General features: G+C 36.1%; 1 protein-coding gene across 1 annotated transcript; it reads left to right on the top strand.

The window, feature by feature from the left end:
* The first annotated feature begins 295 nt into the window (after positions 1–295).
* LOC140143773 (lactoylglutathione lyase-like) lies at positions 296–13,085 on the top strand. The gene is made up of 6 exons (XM_072165586.1): positions 296–375; positions 4,205–4,287; positions 6,475–6,615; positions 6,756–6,826; positions 10,434–10,523; positions 13,012–13,085. Exons 1-6 carry the CDS (start codon positions 307–309, stop codon positions 13,083–13,085), a joined length of 528 nt encoding a protein of 175 aa, XP_072021687.1. The 5' UTR covers positions 296–306.
* The last annotated feature ends 8,748 nt before the right edge of the window (positions 13,086–21,833 follow it).

Here is a 21,833-nt window from a genome sequence, read left to right as displayed (position 1 = left end):
CTTGTGCTTGAGAAGAGATTTGTTTACATGGCAGCTGACCTGACTAATTGTGTCCAGAAAAGTGCTGAATAAGGAGATCGCACGTACATGCATGCATATACCTGAATTGCACCTTGTACCTCGTAATCTAGACTCCCGAAAAGTCCACCAGGGACTATACTGGAAGCTGACAAGAGTGGTTTGGTGGTCTAACGAGGGCCTTGGAGTTCATATTGAATCCTCAATATTAAACTACATACTTTTGTTGTGAAAATACGTTCTGATTTTAGTTGTGAATTTATGGTGTATTAACAGACCAACGGCACAATGGCAAAAAGCAGCCTTAATTTTGAGGAAGTACAAAGTTTGTGTGCAGAGCCTGACCCCAGCACAAAAGTAAGTGGCACATAATGTCAGTACAATCATGAATTACAATACAAGGCCAGGCCTGACAGGCTAGCTCGAGATATCGTAGCTAAAATACAGGTTAACATTTACTATTACGTTATTTTACTGTATTCCAGGGCGGGAAATCCAAGCCGATGGACTATGCCAAGTATTGCAGTAGAAGTAGAAGTATGCAATAATTATATAAAGTAATATACATGGCTGTGATGGATTTGGTTAATGATATCGGTAAAGCGATTGATAAAAGGCATGAATACCTTTTATGGATTTATCAAAAGCCTTTGATACGATTGATCGTGGCATGTTGCTGCATGAATTATATCACTATAGTTTTTGAGGGGTATAATATGAATGGTTTAGCAATTATCTTTCCAATAGAAAGCAATTTGTATCGTATAACTCGGTTAACTCTGAAACTGAGTCGGTGAGCTGTGGAGTTCCACACCGGTCTATTCTTGGACCATTGCTTTTCATTATTTATATGAACGATATTTGCTACACATCAGAGATTCAATTTGTTTGGTCTTGAAATAATCGGTGCACAGCATGGACTGTGATTTCCAGAGTCAGGACACCGGGATCTCCACAAGAAAAGATGATAGAAACTGTAAAATAAACAATATTAAAATAAACAATATTGACTCTGACGATGTTTTAAAAACCTTTTCTAAGAAGGGTATTCACATTATCAATCTCAATGCCCGTTCTGTTTGTCCCAAAATGAGTGAATTAAAATTGATTGCATCCAATACTAGAGCCAAAAAAATAGAGTCTGTGAAACATGGCTTGATGATTCAGTCACCGATAATGAAATCAACATTCCTAATTTCTCTGTTATACGTAAGGACCGTCACAAAAATGGCGGTGGTACCTGCATCTACATTCATTCTGATTTGGCATTTAATCCCAGGCCTGATTTAGACATTCCCAAAATGTAAGCTATTTGGACTGAGATTTTGCTACCAAGATGCAAACCTTTTATTGTTGGTTCCTGTTACAGGCCTGAAAAGCATTCACAGTTTATCAACAATCTTGAGAATGTCCTTTCAAAATTGCCTGCTGATTCTTAAGTGATTATTTTGGGTTATATGAACACGTGTGCTTTACGTAAAGATCGAGTATACACCAAATATGCTAACATGCTCCACTTGTTTGGACATAAACAACTTATTCATACCCCAACTAGAATCACCCCTACCCCAAAGTCTGCTCTCGATCACATTATATGTAATTATGATAATGTGATCAGTCAATATGGTGTGGTAACAACTGGGTTAAGTGATCACTTTTCACGTACTGTACAAGGAAGTCACACAAACCAACATTTAACGAGCATAAAAAGTTAAAGTACAGCAAGGAATCTTTCATTGATAAGTTGTCTGAAACTGACTGGTATGAAATATTGTTATGTAACGATGTTGATAGAGCTTGGTCCATGTTTTATAATGTATTCCTGAACACTCTTGACTCTGTTGCTTCTCTAAGGGAAGTTCGGATTAAGCAACGCTCTGAACCATGGATGACAAGTGATATTATTGATGACATCAGAGAAAGAGACTGTTTGCTTGCAAAATGCAATAAAAACAAACAAATATCTGAGTATTATAAAGAGTACTGTAAGTTACGTAATAAAGTCCAAAGAGAGATAAGATCTGCTAAACAACAGTACATCTTGCATAAGATTGAAGCAAATAAAAATGATTCTAAAAAGCTCTCTAAAAATCTCTCAGAGCTTGGGTACCAAAACAAAACAAAAGACTCTACCATTATGGTTTTGGATATTGATGGTAGAAAGTGTTTTGAGAACAAAGAAGTTGCTAATTATTTCAACAAATTCTTTACTGGGGTTGCTGCCAAACTTGGTGGTGAGCTACCTGAGCCAAGTGTTCTTTATAATGTTAACTTCAACAGGTTCCAAAGCTATTACAGTCATATTAGGAATGGATCCTTTGATCTCCATGAGATTTGGAGAAATCAGTGTTTGTACAATTTAACAGGTATCTCACGGAAAATAACATCTTTTTTAAATTTCAGTCATGTTTTAGAGGTAAATATTCCACAGACACATGTCTTATCTATCTTCAAGATCATATCAGAAACCAAATCAGTGCTGGTCTTTTTACTGGAATGATGCTTCTTGACATCCAGAAAGCACTCGACAATGTTAATCACTCTATTTTATGTCAAAGCTTACTGCCCTGGGAATGAACTTCGCTAAATGGTTTGAGTCATATCTGAAATTGCAGATCTTAGATTGTTAATGTTAGATTCTAATGATTTTAATCATGTTTAAATACTTTTTTACTTTTAATATTCACTTGTATATACCGTATTTATTTATTTGTATTTTTTTTTTTTTTATTTATACCTTTTGCCCTTCTATGTATAAAGGACCCCTTCGGAAATAAGCCTTTGGACTTAAAGGGCTATCCTGTGATATCTCCTTGTTTTGTTTTTATGTGTATTATGTGTTTTTTATCTTAATGCATTTTATATCTATTTACCTTGCATTGTTGTATGTGCAATATTGAGATACCGAATAAAATAAAATAAAATAAAATCATTCAGTTCATGTACTGTAGAAATACCAGTCCATGGTCAATTACAATTCAGAATCGCAGATTAAGTAAACTCTTGGGTCTCATTGAATTCTATTTAAATGTTAATTTAAATGTGCATGAAATGGACTCGGTGGATGGTATTTTTATGTTCAATATGTTACCGAAAGATCTCAATTCGAACAAAGAAAATACGACTTTTTTCTTGAATTTCACTGTTGGTGTGCGCCCATATGGCTATATACGCGAAGGCGAAACACACGAAGGCGAAATACGCAAAGCGAAATGATACTAATATGGCTTCATATTCTGGGACTGGCCTGGTCTATTTTATAGACAGTCTCTTTGACTGGGTACGTTGATCACTATACATATTGATAGATAGGGTATACGGTATAATATTTTAATTCCTTGAAATGTTTCTTAAAGAAAAAACGTTTTTGGATTTTTATCTGTAAAAGAATGACAAAATTTCTGGCGTTTACCTTCTATGACCCCACCCCCCACCTTTTTTTTCTTTCTTTTGGAAGACATCCAATTAAACATCCAAATGAAAATTCCTGTGGCAATGGTTGTCCTATTAATTTGTAAACAAATATTAACAGCAGCATAGAATCCCTTTCTAAGAGAATCATTTTCATAATAATGCAACGTAGTGTCCGTCCCTAGCGCTGCAAATAATTCACGTAACTTTAGCGGCATGGAAAACACAAAATTTGCGAGTCTCCTTCGCAGCCAGAGTCTGGTTACGCTCCCTCCACACAAACAGTCTGCCAATGATAACGAACTGGTCCTTTTTGATTGGCTAACGGTTTTCTGACGACGTCATCCAGCTTGACGTCAAACAAAGCTTTCAATTGGTCGATCGAATAGACGGCTACTTAATTATTCATGAGCAATTTTGACCCGCCATCTCGCCAGCTGACTGAGGTCAATCAAGTTCCCGTATGTACAGCTCTATAGCTACATACGTGTAGCCAATCAGAAACGGCGTGATAAGTGGCCATTGGCAGACTGTTTGTGTGGAGCGAGCGGAATCAAACTGGCTGCCGTGGAGACTAACAATTTGCAACAATTTGTTTGGCTCTAAGCGAGCCTGTGTGATAGTGCAAAGTGAAATAATTTTGCCCACTTCTGGTGGTTTTTGTTTTGTTTTTTGTTTTGTTTTTTTTAAATTTTTAAAGTTATTTATGGGGTCAACACTACTGTTTTAATGTTGCAATTAAGTTTGATTCAAAATATTTTGTTGTCGTCAACAGGATTTCATCAGGCATCACACAAATTTACTAATCAAAGATCCCAAGAAAACATTGGATTTCTACTCCAGAATTCTCGGAATGAGGTGAGTGTGGCAATCATTGTCTGTTCATTTATTGTTACGAAATATAATACCGGGGTATTCTGTAGTAGTAGTAATTACAAATTTCAAACATTTGAGGACTTGTTCTCAAGTTATAGAAAGTGTCATTAATATTGACAATAATTGACAACCTGTTTGACCAATCCATTAGTCATACATTGCTTGCCCGTGTTTTCATATCACCAGTTGTGGTGAAAAACAATTGTCATTTGTAGAGCAAAGATTTCTTTGTTCGACGGCTAAGTATGCATGTGAATTATACTAAACCACGGTGACACATATACACACAGCACTTCTTGGAACTCCCGGTCAATTCCCGGTTTCAATTATTGGAACTGGGGTACTTTGTACTTAAATCTTCTCTAATGATGACAGATGAGTATGTGTGGCAGGGCTTTAAGGCTGTATTTTGTTCTATTTTGAAGCTAATGGTTGATTTGACCTAGACTTCACTTTCTGGTAGGCTGTCCCAGTCTTTGAAGACTCTCAGACAGAAAAAGGAATTTTGCGTCAGTCCTCTGATGACCTGCGTAGTTATCATACGGGTTCAGGGTTGGTTTGATCATCTGGCTCACAAATCTTAATGTAGCATTTAGCATTATTTTGTATGACAGCTCTTTAGACAATAGGGATCAGATAGATAGTGTTTGGTGCACACTTTACCAGTATTTACTACACATATTTTAGGTGAAGTGGTGAAAACTACATGTACTAGCCCTAAGTTTGTAGATGGTAAACGGTTATTTACGACGACGAACCTGGTAAAAAAACTCATGTTTATTTATATAATACCCGTCGATCATGCCACTGCTTTCCGTGTTATAATTTCCTCACAGGAAGGATGGCAATTTATTTCTCGCATTTTACAGTCCTAGGTGCTATGGGCTATTTGCGGGAAGGAGATATGTTTAAGTGTACGCTTATAGATTCGAATTTCAACCAACCTAATCATTAAGGGATCTAGAATGAGCGTTTATGGCGTTTCGACAGTATTTGTGGGACATGAGAGCACCTCAGACGTATCAATTTTTTGAAATTCACGATATAATACAAATTTAATGAAAAATTATCAAAATTTGATATTTTAAAATTTTTGGATATATATCAGTCCTCGAAATAAATTTTATAAATCTAATGATATATTCTTAAAGTGTATGTAGCTGGGAGGAAAAGCCGACGATCAATTGAAAATTTTGACCTTTAATATTGAAGATATGGATTTTTTCCCAAAAAGACTTATTTTTTTGGTGTTTTGGGGAAAAAATCCATATCTTCAATACGAAAGGACAAAATTTTCAATTGATCGTCGGCTTTTCATCCCACCTGCATACACTTTAAAGTATAAATCATCAGATTTATAAAGTTTACTTCAAGTACTGTTAAATATCACAAATATCAATTTTTAATAATTTGCCATAAAATGTGTATTACATTGCGAATTTCGAAAATCAAAATTATTTGATATCAGAAGGACATTCTTCGTATTCAGAATGCAATTCGATATGTCTGATGTGCTCTAATGTCCCACAATAAATACTGTCCAAACGTTCATACCCCCTTCCCTTAAGCTCCCGTGGCCGAGTGGTTAAGCCACATATCTCGTAAACCTGAGGTGCTGGGTTCGATTCCCAGGCGGGATCACTTTTTCTGCTTGTCTCCTTTATTATTTACGACGGCGAACCTGGTAAAAACTCATGTTTATCTATATAAATCCCGTCGAACATGTCACTGTTTTCCGAGTTATAACTTCCTGACAGGGAAGATGGCAATTTATTTCTCGCATTTACAGCCCTAGCTACTATGGGCTATTTGCGGGGAGGGGATAAGTTTAAGTGACCGCTTATAGATTCGAATTTCAACCAACTTAATCATAAAGATCCCGTAGCCAAGTAGATAAGGCACATGTCTCGTAAACCTGAGGTCCTGGGTATGATTTCCAGGCGGGATCACTTTTTTTGCTTTTAAACCTGGTAAAAAGTCATGTTTATTTATATAATTCTCGTCAATCATGCAACTGTTTTCCGTGTTATAGCCCTCAGTTATTGGCTGTACTGAGGCCTTAAAATATATATTTAGTTTATTACACGTATAAGGTCCACTGTGACGAAATTCCATATACAATATATTGACACCAACCATTTTATTTCTGTTGATTACCAATTTTAACAGGTTGTTATATGAGTTAGACTTGCCCGCTATGTCAATGTCAACGTTTTATATGGGCTTTGCAAAGGCAGAAGATATTCCCAAAGACAACGCCAAGAGGAGAGAGTGGGTTTCTACGCAATCAGGATGCCTTGAGCTAGTATAGTAAGTTATGGATCAACGTCTAGACATTGTGTCTGTGCGTAGCGCACTATAAATCCCTGAGCTTTTTTCTGCTTTTATTTATCATAGCAATCTTGTTACCATCCAATATAATTGGTGACTTATTATGATCCTCCTTACAGCAAATATGGAACTGACACAGATGAAAGCTTTAAAGGATACCACAATGGTCAATCAGATCCAAGAGGATTTGGTAAGATGTTAAATTACTTTCTGGTATCTGACAAGAGACTGCATTATTAGTAGGTAATGACAGTTGATTCCAAATTTCCTTTCACCTGCCAGGCGCGTAGCCAGCATTGTCAGTCCGCGGGGTGGGTGGGTGTGTGTGTGTGTGGGGGGGGGGTGGAGGAGGCAGTGGGGTACCGTGGCTGCCCCAACCCCGTGGGGAGGGGGGCTGAAGAAAATTAAATTTTGCCGTCCCTTCCTCAACATATAAAAACAGGGAAAATCTGTTCCAACTGACCGGCGGGGAACCAAAGGATGGATCCAAAAGGATAAAACAGTGTCACACTAGCAATTGATAAAATTAAAAACAGGGAAAATAATTATGACACAACATCCAATGGGGGAGTAACATAAGACATAAACAAAGTTAAAAACCCGACGTTTCGAAAAGACAAAACTTTACTTTCTCAAGGGATAAAATAAGAGACCTGCTCTCAGTATAGTGGAGACCAGCTCTGATCAAAACATGAAGATAAAAAGCTGCATTGACTGGAGCATTGATTATAACAGCAAAAATAAAAGAAATCTGAATAACAGTGGAGGCTTGAGTGGGTTGGGAAAGGTGTGAAAAACCATAACAGCAGACTTCTGACGTTTGGTAAGCCCAAAATGAATCAATAAAATCGTGTATAAGATATTTGCGGGGAGTATTTGGGCGCGATTACAAAAATTTAGAAAATAAATCTGCACTTCTGGGTTGGGTATCTATAGATTCTATAGAATTTAAGTATGATATATTTTCGATGGTAATATCTTTTCACTTTCAAAGTTTGTAATTTTCATAATTGCAATTTCTGAATATTATATAAAAAGCATGAATAAGTCTATAAATGTAAGAGTATCGGATCATTTTGAATGTTAATAAATGCGAAACGCCGGCGGTAGACACCAGCGATATCAGAGATTGCCGCGATTCTTGCAGTAGCTTTTATGAATAGAATGCAATAGTGGATACAATAGCGGATACAATAGCGGAACAATAGAGCTCTCTTAGGCTGCGTTCACATAGAAGTATACTATTCGGGTATGCGGTGCACGTTTTGCAGGTACACGCGTATAGCTTAAATCGAGCAAGGCAATTTCATAGTACCGGGTCACATAAGGCTACGATCACATAGAAGTATAATATTCGGGTATACGGTGCACGTTTTGCAGGTGTACGCGTATAGCTTAAATCGAGCAAGGTAATTTCATAGTACCGGGTCACATAGGGCACTATTCGAAAAGGCGTATACCTGCGTATAGCATATAGTATTGTGGGAATCGTGCGTGTTCGATTTTAGTGCTGCGTATACCGTCCTATTTTTATCTAATTCTGCACATTATGACACCTCATTGAATGCAATGTGACCTCAAGAAATAAAGTTACAAGCATTTGATTAGACGAAGAAAATTGGTTAACTGACCTATCATGCCTATATTCGCTAATCGCTATACGAAATACGCTCATTCGATCAGGCTGAGTTCACATAGTATACTCCTATATGAACTCAGCCTGATCGAATGAGCGTATTTCGTATAGCGAATACCGTATACCGTATACCTCTAGAGAGATTGCGGAGAGGCGTTCACTGCAAACGCCATACGGGTTACGGATTTCTGCATTTTGCGGTAGAGCGTCATAGTCCCGTTCACATCCAAACTAGCCTCCTACACAGCCAGTTTGTGTCGGTCCTAACGCTCGTCGTTCCTAGTATGTTCGTGATAGCCGCATAGAGTCTGAACCAAGACTACGTGTAAACGCAATTGCAATCATGATGGCGCTATGCTGAGACAAATAATCTAAAGGTTATAGGAAGCACCCATTGATTCACCTTGGGTGCATCGAACCAGAGAAGATTATCTTCTTTCATCGAACTACTTTCCTCGGTATTAATATGCAAATACGACTGGCTGTATCTATAATGCTCTAAGCATTCAGTCCAGATTAGCGATATTTGAGTTTTGCGGGCTATTCAGTATCGAAGTTACGTAATGTTACTATGTCAACGGGATCACGCGCTAGAGTAATGAACCACGATCGAAATGATCACCACATAAAGTATATGGCACTCGAAGGCATACCAAAGTAGCGTGATCCGGTAACCAAGAGAATTACGTAACCACTTCGATGCTGAATTGGAAAATGAGTATACATGTAGGCCTATGTTCACACGTGTATGCTATTTGTCAAAATAATCTAAACAGAGTTTGGTGTTGGATGCCTAGGAAGTCTTGGTGCATATTATTCGAATAACAAGAAACAAATTCCATTATCATATAAATAACACCCTGTTTACCTAATCTAATATGCCTAGTTACTACCCAGCAAACACAAATATATTACAGAAAACGTTAAATGTCGGGTTAAAGGTTATGCGATGGTCAAGGGCATTAAAAGTTTTTAATAACATTCAAAAAACCCTTTGTTCTAAACTTGCTGATAAACGTTCTAACACAATAGACACTTAAATATGTTTGCCAAATGATATTTTACTATAGCATTTCGAATTTTGGCTTGAAATGTTGTTGTATTTTTTTCAGTATGACACGAGTTTTTATTCATGATTTTTATATAAACATACATCGATATGTTATCAAAACGTTTTAACTAAAACCAAAAACACATGCATTATCATGTTTTAAAAACATTTTGGAGTTTGCTGAATAGTATCCATAAGCAAAACACTTTGACAGCTGTTTAATGCACAACGAAAAAGCAAGGCGAAAAATAGCGTTGCACGAACTTCTGTTCCCCGTCCCAAACAGACAATTATACCGCATTTATGCCGTAACACGACACAGTCTTGCCTAAAACGCCTCTTTGCAAGCTGATTTTTGGACGGCATTTTGAATAGGCAATCTACCCGTTCGAATTCGCGTCGAAAAAAATCGAAATTTGTTCACTTCTTCTTGTCTATACGAGATCAAATTTTAACCCCCAAAATGGATTTTATTACATGTCGGACTCTACTTGTTCTATTAGGATACTTTGATTCGCTTCATAACATGATAAACATAACATTTTTCTGCATTTTATAATGCGTTCTACCAACCGCAACGTAATCGCCTTACGGTAATTCCACGATTGACCAATTCACAATAGATTTCACCCTCTAGAAGGCATAATAACCGATTTTCGACTAATGTAGCTTGCCGTTCGCGTTCCCGTGTCACGTTTCACGTAAATTTCGCAATCTCTCTTCTATGTGAACGCAGCCTTACGGGCAAATAAACCTCGTCGCGTTTTGCTAAATTTCACTTCTTTTTTTTCATGAACTAACCGTTATTTGTAAAACTTGGCAAAAAATCGACCGATGTTTTTAATGTGACGGGAAACTTAACATCAACTTCTATTAGGTGTTAGATATCTAACCAGCACACGCAAAAATTATGTTTTGAAACATTTTAAAAACATTTTTTTAAAAAGTTAAAAATAGTTTTGATAATGGTTAATTTAATGACTAGAAAACAGTTTTAAAAAAAACATCTGTATTTACAAATGTATGGTTAGGATCATTAGAATCATAGGATTGATATTAATTTCTATCAGATTGTTCAAGGATTTGTTCCAAAATTATTTTACTTTGCAGGGCATATTGGAATCATGGTACCTAGTGTAGACGACGCTTGCAAACGATTTGAAGAGCTTGGTGTAGAATTTGGGAAGAAACGAAATCAAGGTTGGTTGAATTTTTGTTGTTTTTATAACAGATTTTGTCAGCAAAGAATATTTCAAGAAAAGCTAAGCATGTTACTCCAACTGCTATAATAACCATAATCCAAGTATGTCAGTGTAGTATAAAGCATCAAAATCCCACATATGATTGTGGAGATATTGGTATTGACATTTTGCAAAAGATCTACCAGATTCTACAGTTTTCTCATGTACATGGCCATGGGGCCCTGGGCCAGGCCAAAATTTGGAGGCCCCAAATCGCACAGTGAGAAAGGCATGTGCAGTCAAGTGACCAAGTCTTTGTTTAGATATAAGATCGACGGTGTCGGTGGGATCATTACAATTTAGATGGAGACAAGCAAATACAGGGTGTAACAATAAAATTTGTACAGTTTTGAAAATAGACTGACACAAGTATGCCGCTTATTTTTAATATTTATATTTATATATTAAGACAATTTATTTAGCCACCAGACAAGCTTTGTTCCAATAAAATCGATGGTATACAAGTGAAGATATAGCTAATTATGTAACCTAGTCTTAAAATCGCTTGGGCCACTTTTGTCCAAGTGTTACAAAAGTGACTGAATAAAGTTGAACTATAGGGTATGTTGGACGTGCTCTTACGATCGGAAGTTTTAAACAATGGGGTATTCGAACTGGTAGAAATGATGACATAATAGAATATATCCTTGCGTTTTTGAAAGTCACAACTAAGCACTGACATAACAACCTCATTTACTAGACATCGTGGCTGCAGCTCAACAACTTCAACCCCAATTCACGTTGTAAGAGCGTATTTTTATGGTTGTGGCATTCGGTAGCACATGCAGTCAAACAGAAACCATAAGATTGTTTATAGCTCATTTTTCAAACTCATTACTTCCATCAAGGCAAACAATTACATATAGCTAAGAGAAGTATCTAGAATTTATTTATTAACAGAAATGCTGGCAATAGTGATTGCCCCAGAACAGCTAGAATCCAAGCTGAACTTAATTTCAAAAGTAAAATTGTACTTATGGATGCAAAAACTGTTCTCAGTTTTACCAGGATGCAAAAACTGTTCTCAGTTTTACCAATGATATCTAAGGGATATGAAAATTACTTTATTTATAAGATAATTTGAAAGAAATTTCATGACTTCACTTATAGATTTAAAAAAAATATCATATTATTATTAAGTTCATGTTAATTATATGAAGAAGCACCACTTATAATTCTTTTGTGTCAGTTCTTTGATGTTTAATGCACGATAAGCATATCTACGCGGTTCAAACTTGATATTCGCAAACATGGCAAAAGTGGCCCAGCACGTTTTCTGGACGACTTAATCGGAAATAACTTTTAAACCCGAGCTAAGATACCAACTAAACGTCTTCTTTTAGCCAAGATATTACTGATAGTATTACATATAACATGTGTGCCATAACTATTTTAGTTTTTTCCTGAGAAGTCATAATGCAATTGTATAAATTTCATTATTACACCCGGTATATTACAAGGACATAAGCGCGGAAAAAAACATTTTAGACTATTTTAGCCCAGATTAAGGCTGAATTTAGGTATATAATAAGCCAGTGCATATGTCAATGGGGGTGCGAAATTTGGGTGCCCTGGGCTAGGGCCCATCTGGCCCATTGTCAAATACTGAGATTGACAAAGCATTAACGGAGGGGGTACTCGGTACAAATGACCATACAATGATGTGCTGTAAACATGGGTAGTATTATCGGCCTTGTGGTATATCAGTGAACCTTTTTCCAGGCCACTTTTGGTATATTGATGGGTCCTTTTTTATACCAAATTATTATTTTCGCATCACTGTTTACATTCATTATGCTTGCACAATGCATACTCTGTGAATGTACTTTGTTCAAGCAAACATGCGCATATGCCCATGCCGCTTTCCGCTGTCTCATGACATAGCAGGCAATGTCAGTCTTGTTGTCAAGCCGTCTCACGCCGCTCACTAAATGACAACTAGCATGACAGTATGAAACACGTTTTAGATCATGTTTATATAATGAAAGACAAAGATAAAGAGAATTTATCGCGTCTGACGTCATCTGTCAATCAAACTCGAGCACGGTTTGTTTACAAGTGTCGTGATGATGACTTGCTGAACGCGGATTTGTAACCGGGCGCCTTATTGTTAATTTTGCACCTTTCGACATGCAAACCATCTCAAAAGTTAGGTCTTTATAGGAGGAAACTTTCATAACCGAAGGCACTATTTCCACAATGCCTAGAAAAGCTGCTTTTTGCCTTGTAAAAGTACGTAATGTTTCGCCATTTGCTGCTATTCCTTTTCTCCGATCAGCACCAGATAGATCGGCCTTCCTTTTACGCGCTGATTAACCTGTGTAAACCAATCAAGGATCGTAATTGACAGTGACATCAGACGCGATCATTATTTTTATACCTGTCTTTAATTATACATGTAGTCCCATTATATAATTGTGATTAATTTTCTATTCTTGTTGTTGCAGGGAAGGCGACAGGTTATGCATTCATCAAAGATCCTGATGGCTATTGGATTGAGATTTCGTCTTTCAAAAAGTGAAGATTAAATCTGAATAATTTAAACAGGGAAGTGAGAGTATGGGAGTCAATTATCATGACATAAATATAGTGATTATTAATTTAGAGGTATACAGTGGCGAATCTAGTCCAAGTAATTGACAGTGAATTATTATGTTGTTTGTATCACGGTCAAGAGATGTTATAAGAGATGTTATGTAAAATTATTTACATGTATCATGTTTCAATATTTTATGTTATACATGTATGTAAAGGAGATGGTAAATTATTATGATGTATAGAATGAAATTATAATGAAATTGTAATAAAATTGTATTAATGGAATGCTATTTGAAACTGCATAGATTATAAATGTATAAGTTGAAGGAATGAGATTGTAAGGTTTATTTATAGACAAAATGATAATAGATTGAAAAGGTAATAAGATTGCTATGGAATATTATTCATCAACTTTTTTTTTCAAAACTTTTAATGAACAACCAGGGGAAAAATCACTTATAAGTTCCCCATAATACTTTTTTAAAACAAGTCCACAAATATTTTACAAAATGTGAAAATGCAAAACAGGGAGTTATTTATAGCCTTATTTTTTTAAACACATTTGGACCAATTTATAGCGTCACACATCATTGTGTTCAGTCACAATGGTCAATTGTGTAAGAAAAGAAGCCGTTTTAAAAGTTGCACCTTAGTCCATAGGAATCAGGTTTTCTTTAACAAACATGTCTTGTTTGAGGGTTGGGGTGAGATGAAACTTTCAACACTGTTTAAAATGGTCACTTTTTACATAATGAACCATTCTGTGTGACGCTATAATTTGGCCCATATGTGTAAAACAAATAAGGCTACCCACGCATTAAACCTCTTTTAAAATGATTTGGTGGGATGCTGATCCCAATCAACATTCTGCACTGTTACATAACTCCCCTTCCTTCAAGATGATGTCCTCATCAGTATAACATTGGGTCATATCATGGAAATAGTAGATGAGAAGGAATCACAACTAACCATCATCAAAGTTCCAAACACATTGCCGACATGTACATTGACGTTTCTATACACGTCAACCGCTATAGTTATATCATAATCCTCGGGATTATATCCCAACACGATGGTCAACGGTGACGTAACATTTCTATGACATGACATTTTCAATTCTAAAGCTACAGTCAAGCGACCAATGCTTATGTACTAAATGCGGCCTTGTGAGCAGGAAAGGGCGGGAAATATGAATGCATTATGGGACAGATGGGATAACATAGCCAAAAATAATGCCTTGTGGGAAGGATGTATTACCAAAATCGGAAGTAGAAAGTCATATATTTGAAACATTTAGGGCAAATTTACCTATGTGGGCGGTCTGGGGCACATGTGAAGGCAATTTGATAGAATTGATTTTCCGTTTGTCTTATGATAGAATCTGTTCCCATTTTTCGGAAACAATCGGAACAACTTGTTTTATACCTTTACATTTTAATTAAATTTGGGGTCAGCGAAAATACGATTATCCTTACAAAATGTAAAACTTTTTTAAAAGTGTCTTTAGTCGAAAATACATCGTATTTTGATTAAATGTCCCAATATTTGTATTGTTTTGGCTTCTCTGCATCTGAAAATGCAGAAATCTGTTGCAAATGTTTATAAAATCCAGTCTAAAAGAACGTTAAAAGTGCGCTTCATCAACTAAGGTCACAACAACCGGTTCAAAATTTGTTTGTGCGCAAAGATTTATCGCTATGAATTTCCAGTTATGCTACCAAATTACGCTCTTTCGAGCTTTAAAGTTTGAACACTTGACGTTTTTCTTTTTGAATAAAATAAATTATTAAACAGATCTATTGTCTTCGAAAATATCAAAATCTCATTATTTGGTGGCATGGTGGTGATTTTAGGATGTCCCCAATGGAAAGAGCGCCCTCACATTACCAATGATATGGCTCTATCTCAAAATGTCCCAATTTCAAGTTAGATCGTTTTACCAAATCAGGGCCGAATTAGGGTCCACAACTTATTATATATAAGTTGTGAGCCCACTTTTGTTTTGCAAATTTTGATGCTTCATTTGCCTTAATAGCCCAAATTTTGTTGTCATTGTGACCCTTTGAATGAAAAACACCCATATTCAAAAGTTGCACCTATAGACAGGTAACAACTCCCAAAATTAGTCTGAGTGCTAAATATTGTGGTTAAAAGCTGGACATAATGTTTAGACATGCACCCAGTACACACATATGTACACGTAACACATTGTGTCCATACGGGTCGTGTGGGCAAGGTAAATGCCGTGCTGGGATGGATACTCTGTATTACATTTATAGCGCCTTCTATTGGTTAAAATTCATTTTAGTACGTATTTTCAACTGTTGACACCATAGAATACGGAAACTATTATTTTTATTAGTTAAAAATCGAAGTGAGGTATGGGGTTGGCTTATGGTGGTTACGGGACGTTAAAAAAGAACCACTAACCGCGAAATGTGGATATCCAACTAGTTTGCCCCGCAGGGCTACAAAGAACCGTGACATATTGATATCCAACAAGCTTAAACTATAAATAAGGCCCCAAAAAGAGGGCAGGACTTAAAGGATGAGGGAAATTATGGGGTAGAAAGTAAAAGAAAAAAGTAAAAGAACCACTAACCGCGAAAAATGGATATGCAACTAGTTTGCCATGCAGGGCTACAAAGAAGCACTTACCGCAAAATATTGATATCCAACAAGCTTAAACTATAATTAGCCCCAAAAAGAGGGCAGGGCTTGAAGAATGGGGGAAATTAGGGGGTAAAAAGTAAAAGAAAAAAGTAGAGTTAGTGTTATGTATTAGGGTTAGGATTAGGGTTTAGGTTTAGGGTTAGGATTAGGGTTTAGGTTTAGGGTTAGGGTGTAGGGTGTAGTGTTAGGGTTTAGGGTTAGGTTTAGGGTTAGGGTTTTTAATTATATTTCAAATTGAAAATAGTACGTATTTTGACAACGGGGTACACCGTGCTCGTACGTATGCTGTAATACAGCATATCCATCCCAGCACGGCATTTACCGTGCCCATACGACCCGTATGGACACAATGTGTTACGTGTACATATGTGTGTGTCGGGTGTTGTGTAGGTGTATAGGAATGGACCTGTGTCCAAAACCTCTTGTCCTTTGTATGGTCACCAGCTTAGGCCAAAGGTCATTATGATGTAAAATGTAAAAGTTGCTCCAATCACTCCCCCATCTCAGCATTAGAAGTCAATTGTCATATTTCAGTAGGATGCGCAGTTCAGGGATTATGACGTCAACTAGATCAAAGGTCAGTGACTTTTAACGTAGTATTCAAATTTTTTAAATGCTCCGATTCGCCCGAAACTCGTCTTAAATTGCTATAATGATTCAGACAAGTAATATAACATAATTTGTGTGATTTTGAATTTCTTATTGTCAAGTAGTAGTAGTAGTAGTAGTAGTAGTAGTAGTAGTAGTAGTAGTAGTAGTAGTAGTAGTAGTAGTAGTAGTAGTAGTAGTAGTAGTAATAGTAGTAGTAGTAGTAGTAGTAGTGGTAGTGGTAGGTAGTAGTAGTAGTAGTAGTAGTAGTAGTAGTAGTAGTAGTAGTAGTAGTAGTAGTAGTAGTAGTAGTAGTAGTAGTAGTAGTAGTAGTAGTAGTAGTAGTAGTAGTAGTAGTAGTAGTAGTAGTAGTAGTAGTAGTAGTAGTTGTTGTTGTTGTAGTAGTAGTAGTAGTAGTAGTAGTAGTAGTAGTAGTAGTAGTAGTAGTAGTAGTAGTAGTAGTAGTAGTAGTAGTAGTAGTAGTAGTAGTAGTAGTAGTAGTAGTAGTAGTAGCAGCAGCAGCAGCAGCGGTAGTAGATATAGGAGAAGACAAATGTAAGATGAAGGAATAGAAGAACAAGAAGAATAGAAGCGGAAAACAAGATGATGGAAAAGAAGATGAGAAAGAGGGAGAAGAAGATCTGGCATTTCTATACATGCTAAAGACGGAGACATAATTAAAAACATTATTTTGCGTCTGACGTCACAGTAAAACAAACTCCTCACTACCATTGATTGTTTGGTAGCGCATAACGGAGGGTTGGTTTCTAGCCGCGTTCAGAAACTCAGCCATCGCGACAAGTTTCTGAGTTTGACTGACATATGACGTCAGACGCAAACTAGTCATTTTAATTCGGGCTCCGATTATATATAAATGCTCAAGAGAGGGACACATATAACTTTACAAAATACACAATATAACTAAATATGTACCGTCAGAATGGCAATCACAGGTGCGATGAAGGCCCAAATAAATTGTCCCGCCAACCAACACCTAAGTAGAACAATAATGCAGATTGTTACCAAATTACAAAAAAAAAAGGTTGAGGTCGGCAAACCTTCTATAAGTGTCAAAGTTATATACATATTTATAAGAAAAAGTTGTCTATTTTATGTATAAGTAAACCCAAGCCATGTTACGCAAATCATTTAATGTAATGTTTAAAAATCTCAAGGTTATTCACATTTATAAAACTGGAAACAATTATTATTATCAGCTGCACAAAACAAGTACTGGTATCTCCAATGGTCCAAAAACTTGGAATCAAATACCTTATGAGATTATACATGATGCTACCAATATTTCTCTTTTTTTTTTAATATTTCTTTTTTTCTTAAAAAAGAGGAGTACTTATTGCTGTATGACAAGTGGATCTAAGCCTGTTTGCTTGAGAACTATATCATTGTTAACTATTGTATATTTCTATATAATCATGGTTAATCTTTTCTGTTAAATTATTGCCTGCACTTAAAATTCAATTCCAAAGAATTATTCATTATATTTTTGTTTAAAACAGTTTGTGCTACATTTCCCTGTACTGTCTTGTTTTGTTTAATTGTATAATTTAATTAAACATGGATGCAACATTCACAGGCTTGCTTATCGTTGTACCCCCAGCATCGTGTTCTAGTTTAATAATATTGTATCTGTGTTGTTTATTTTTGATGGAAATACAATTTTTGGCATCCATCCCAATGTCGAGCGTTAATATCTAATTAGTATTTACGACATCCCAACCCAATAAGGTCGAGCGTTACATATCTAATTAGTTTTTATGGTATCCTAACACAATAACTTCGAGCGTTACATATATAAATAGTTTCACTGATTGTTAAAGTACGTAATTATTTGTTACAGTCATACCTTTCTTTGTTGTGCAAATGTTCTCTACCAATAGCAGCTGTAATGGTGGTCATTATTATAGGCAGCCCTGTTTAAGTAGCAAATGTACATACTTAGAATATAACTGAATCCTATCATTTTTGTAAGAAATCATTTTGCCCACCAAATGAATTTTTCAACGATTGTTCAAAAATTACACTTTCAACCTAACGCAATGCCTGCAAACCTACGGAAATATTTTCGTTTTCAACTTAAAATTATGTGATATTTGATTTCCCCCTCGTAAAACTTAAAGTATCATCTTGAAAGTAAGGTAATGATACATGCAAGTAGTAGTCCATAATCTGTCAAAATATTTATTTTTCTGGCAATCAGAGTATGAATACTTATTAATTTTTAGCAGCATTATGTTAGCCCTGGTTATAGTTAAATTCAATAGTATGCTGAATTAAACGTTTAAAGTAAAGACAAGACCCGGCATATATCCGTGTTTGTCGCCCATCTGTAGCCAGAACAAGCGTTGGTCTCGATCCCAGCCGCTAACCGAGACTAGCAATATGTACGCACGTATGCCGGACGCACGGTACAGTGTATTAAAAGCTTATTATATTTATTATTAATTCCTCTATTGTAACATACACTGACGGGGGTAACGTGTATGTATATACATTTATTTTTATGCAAACTGATTTACTCCACTATCATTAGATCCTGATAATTTTACGTGCAGGTTTTGAATGGCAAGAAAAAAGCATCACTTACCCCAGCTTATGGCGATATAAGCTGGTTTAAAATTCCTGTGAATACCGAAAACTAGGACTATCATGCGGTATAGATGTAAAGCTTCCACACCCATGCAGCAAAACACAGTTAAGAACATGTTGTAACGCATTATTGTTACAGCAAGGCAAGCGATCTGATGATGAAAAATACGAAAGTATTACAAATAACATTATTCATCATTCATAATTACATTGCTCTATTACAAGTAATAGTTAAACCGTTTTTATTACCATGTCTGTTCGAATGTCGGATTTTACGCGTCGTATTCAAACTCATCCACGCAGATGAGATTACGCGGCCCACAGGAATAGCCAATTATGGGAATCGCCAAAAAGATATGACAACTCAAGCAAACCCTTGGGTTGTGTCAGAACAAAAGGTACATCTCGATCGTGTAGGCGCTTTCACGTGACTTTCGTTTGGTCACTTATTGACAGTAGCCTGCATATTATAGGCCTAGCGTTAATACGATGTCAGGTCAGTGACTGATTTAATGGTGGAAGCCCTTTGTCCCGAACAAAAGGTACCTCTCGATGAATAGCGTGTGGGAAAAGCAAATCGGCACAAAGGAACAATGCGTTACGTAATCTATTGCCACTCTATGTTTATAAAAGCTCTTTCTTTCTTTCTTTCTTTCTTTCTTTCTTTCTTTCTTTCTTTCTTTCTTTCTTTCTTTCTTTCGTTCTTTCTTTCTTTCTTTCTTTCTTTCTTTCTTTCTTTCTTTCTTTCTTTCTTTCTTTCTTTCTTTCTTTCTTTCTTTCTTTCTTTCTTTTTCTTTCTTTCTTTTTTTCATTTTTTCTTTCTTTCTTTCTTTCTTTCTTTCTTTCTTTCTTTCTTTCTTTCTTTCTTTCTTTCTTTCTTTTTCTTTCTTTCTTTCTTTCTTTCTTTCTTTCTTTCTTTCTTTCTTTCTTTCTTTAACGCAACTTTAACCCAACATTGGGTCAACCACGAATAACTTACCCGCTGTGTAAAGTTCAATGGAATGGTTTATACGAACTTGAATTAACCAGCCTTTAAACAGTGTAGGAATGTCTTTTAATGTTTTTATCATCAACATACCTGATTCGCTTTTGCTCCTTTACTTGCGAGGGTCACAAAGTAGGCAAGAATCAATGCTATCATCAAGTTAAGGTGAACCAGTATTTTATCTTTATCCAAATTAGACCGTTTCCTAGGTGAAATACACACTACAGGAAATACTGAATGAGTTAGATTTTACTAAATTTGTTATATTTTCAGAATACAGACTGGGAACCGATAAACCTAATCTTCAAACACTCATGCAAAATAAGCAAACACAGAGAGAGAGATAGTTTCATAAAAGCTCCATTCGCCAAGGAAAACTAAACAATCTTTCTTTCTTTCTTTCTTTCTTTCTTTCTTTCTTTCTTTCTTTCTTTCTTTCTTTCTTTCTTTCTTTCTTTCTTTCTTTCTTTCTTTCTTTCTTTCTTTTTTCTTTCTTTCTTTCTTTCTTTCTTTCTTTCTTTCTTTTTTCAGTTTCTTTCTTTCTTTCTTTCTTTCTTTCTTTCTTTCTTTCTTTCTTTCTTTCTTTCTTTCTTTCTTTTTTTCCTTCTCCTAGCTAAAAGAAAAAAAATAACCCTTAAACTTGACCTTCAAAGCAAAACTAAAATCAACTAACCATAATATGGCACAGATGCCCAAGCCAATCAGCAGTGCTATAATAGAAAAGATGTTCCCAATCGCGACCAATTGCTCCACCACGGGCGAGTATTCCATGACGACATGCTACGTAATTGAGAAAACATACTTGTAGGTTATTTACCACCCAAAATGATGTAGCCAAAATCCTTAACTTATCATTTAATATGGCATGGTGGCGCAACATAACTTCAGGGTAGCTCTAGGACATGAGTTTGAGTCACCGAAGCGAGTACGTGTTGCGCACTTGTGTTAGGCATTTTACCTCACTTGTTTCGCCCCATCCGAGTGTAGAGATGAGGAACTGTAAGGGATAATTACAATTTAAGCGTTAAACCAAACTGCACGGTTGCGCCCTTTTTGAAGCGAAATGATGATTTACATTGTGTATTAGTAGCATCGGAATGATCCATAATTTTAAAGATTAACGGCTTACATCTTAGATAATGGCACATTATTATTTGTTGTTTTATACACTACCTTCGAGAATTCGAAAAGTACCGCGAACGTTGTAAGATGGTTATATTCACATGATTGGAGCGGATGTGTCTCATCTTCCTCAAAAGTATGCGATCCTTCCAGCGACCACATGCTATATATTGAACCAAATAAGAGGTCATTGTGCTCATCAAATTTGGTAAACATTGTGTAATTACAATATATTTTGGGTTAAAAAGGTAGCTATAATGTAGTAACAGTACTTGAATTTGATCATTTGCGTGTCAGCGGAATAAGAAAGGGATGATATTTTATGAGTGGAGGCTGCAAATCATTACAATGCTTTTCTTCTCCCATCACATATAGTATTGCACAGATTACGTACATGTTTTCGGCGTCCCAAAATCCACACACTGTCCTGGTATAATTCTGCAGTTGATTTGAAGCATTTTGATTAGGTGGCTACCAATGAAATACAATGAAAATAAAATAAATCACAAAGCATGTGTATCAGTAGCTTTACTTGCATGTATATAAATGTTAAGCGTGTATAGACGTACACATGTTCCATGCATCACGAACATTGCGCGCACACGCGTAACGAATACGGCCGCTTCCTTTAACTTGCTTTCGCGTATACATGCGCTAACTGTAAAAGTGTGGATCCGTAACAAAAGAATAGAAAGAGTTGTTGAATAGCCACTGATTAACATTATTTTGAGAACACAACAACACCACTTGAAAAAG

This window comes from Amphiura filiformis, unplaced genomic scaffold (assembly GCF_039555335.1).
Source record: "Amphiura filiformis unplaced genomic scaffold, Afil_fr2py scaffold_28, whole genome shotgun sequence".
NCBI classification, from domain to species: Eukaryota; Metazoa; Echinodermata; class Ophiuroidea; order Amphilepidida; family Amphiuridae; genus Amphiura; species Amphiura filiformis.
The sequence above is the reverse complement of the archived record's forward strand: the minus strand, read 5'-3'. Positions and strand labels throughout refer to the sequence as shown.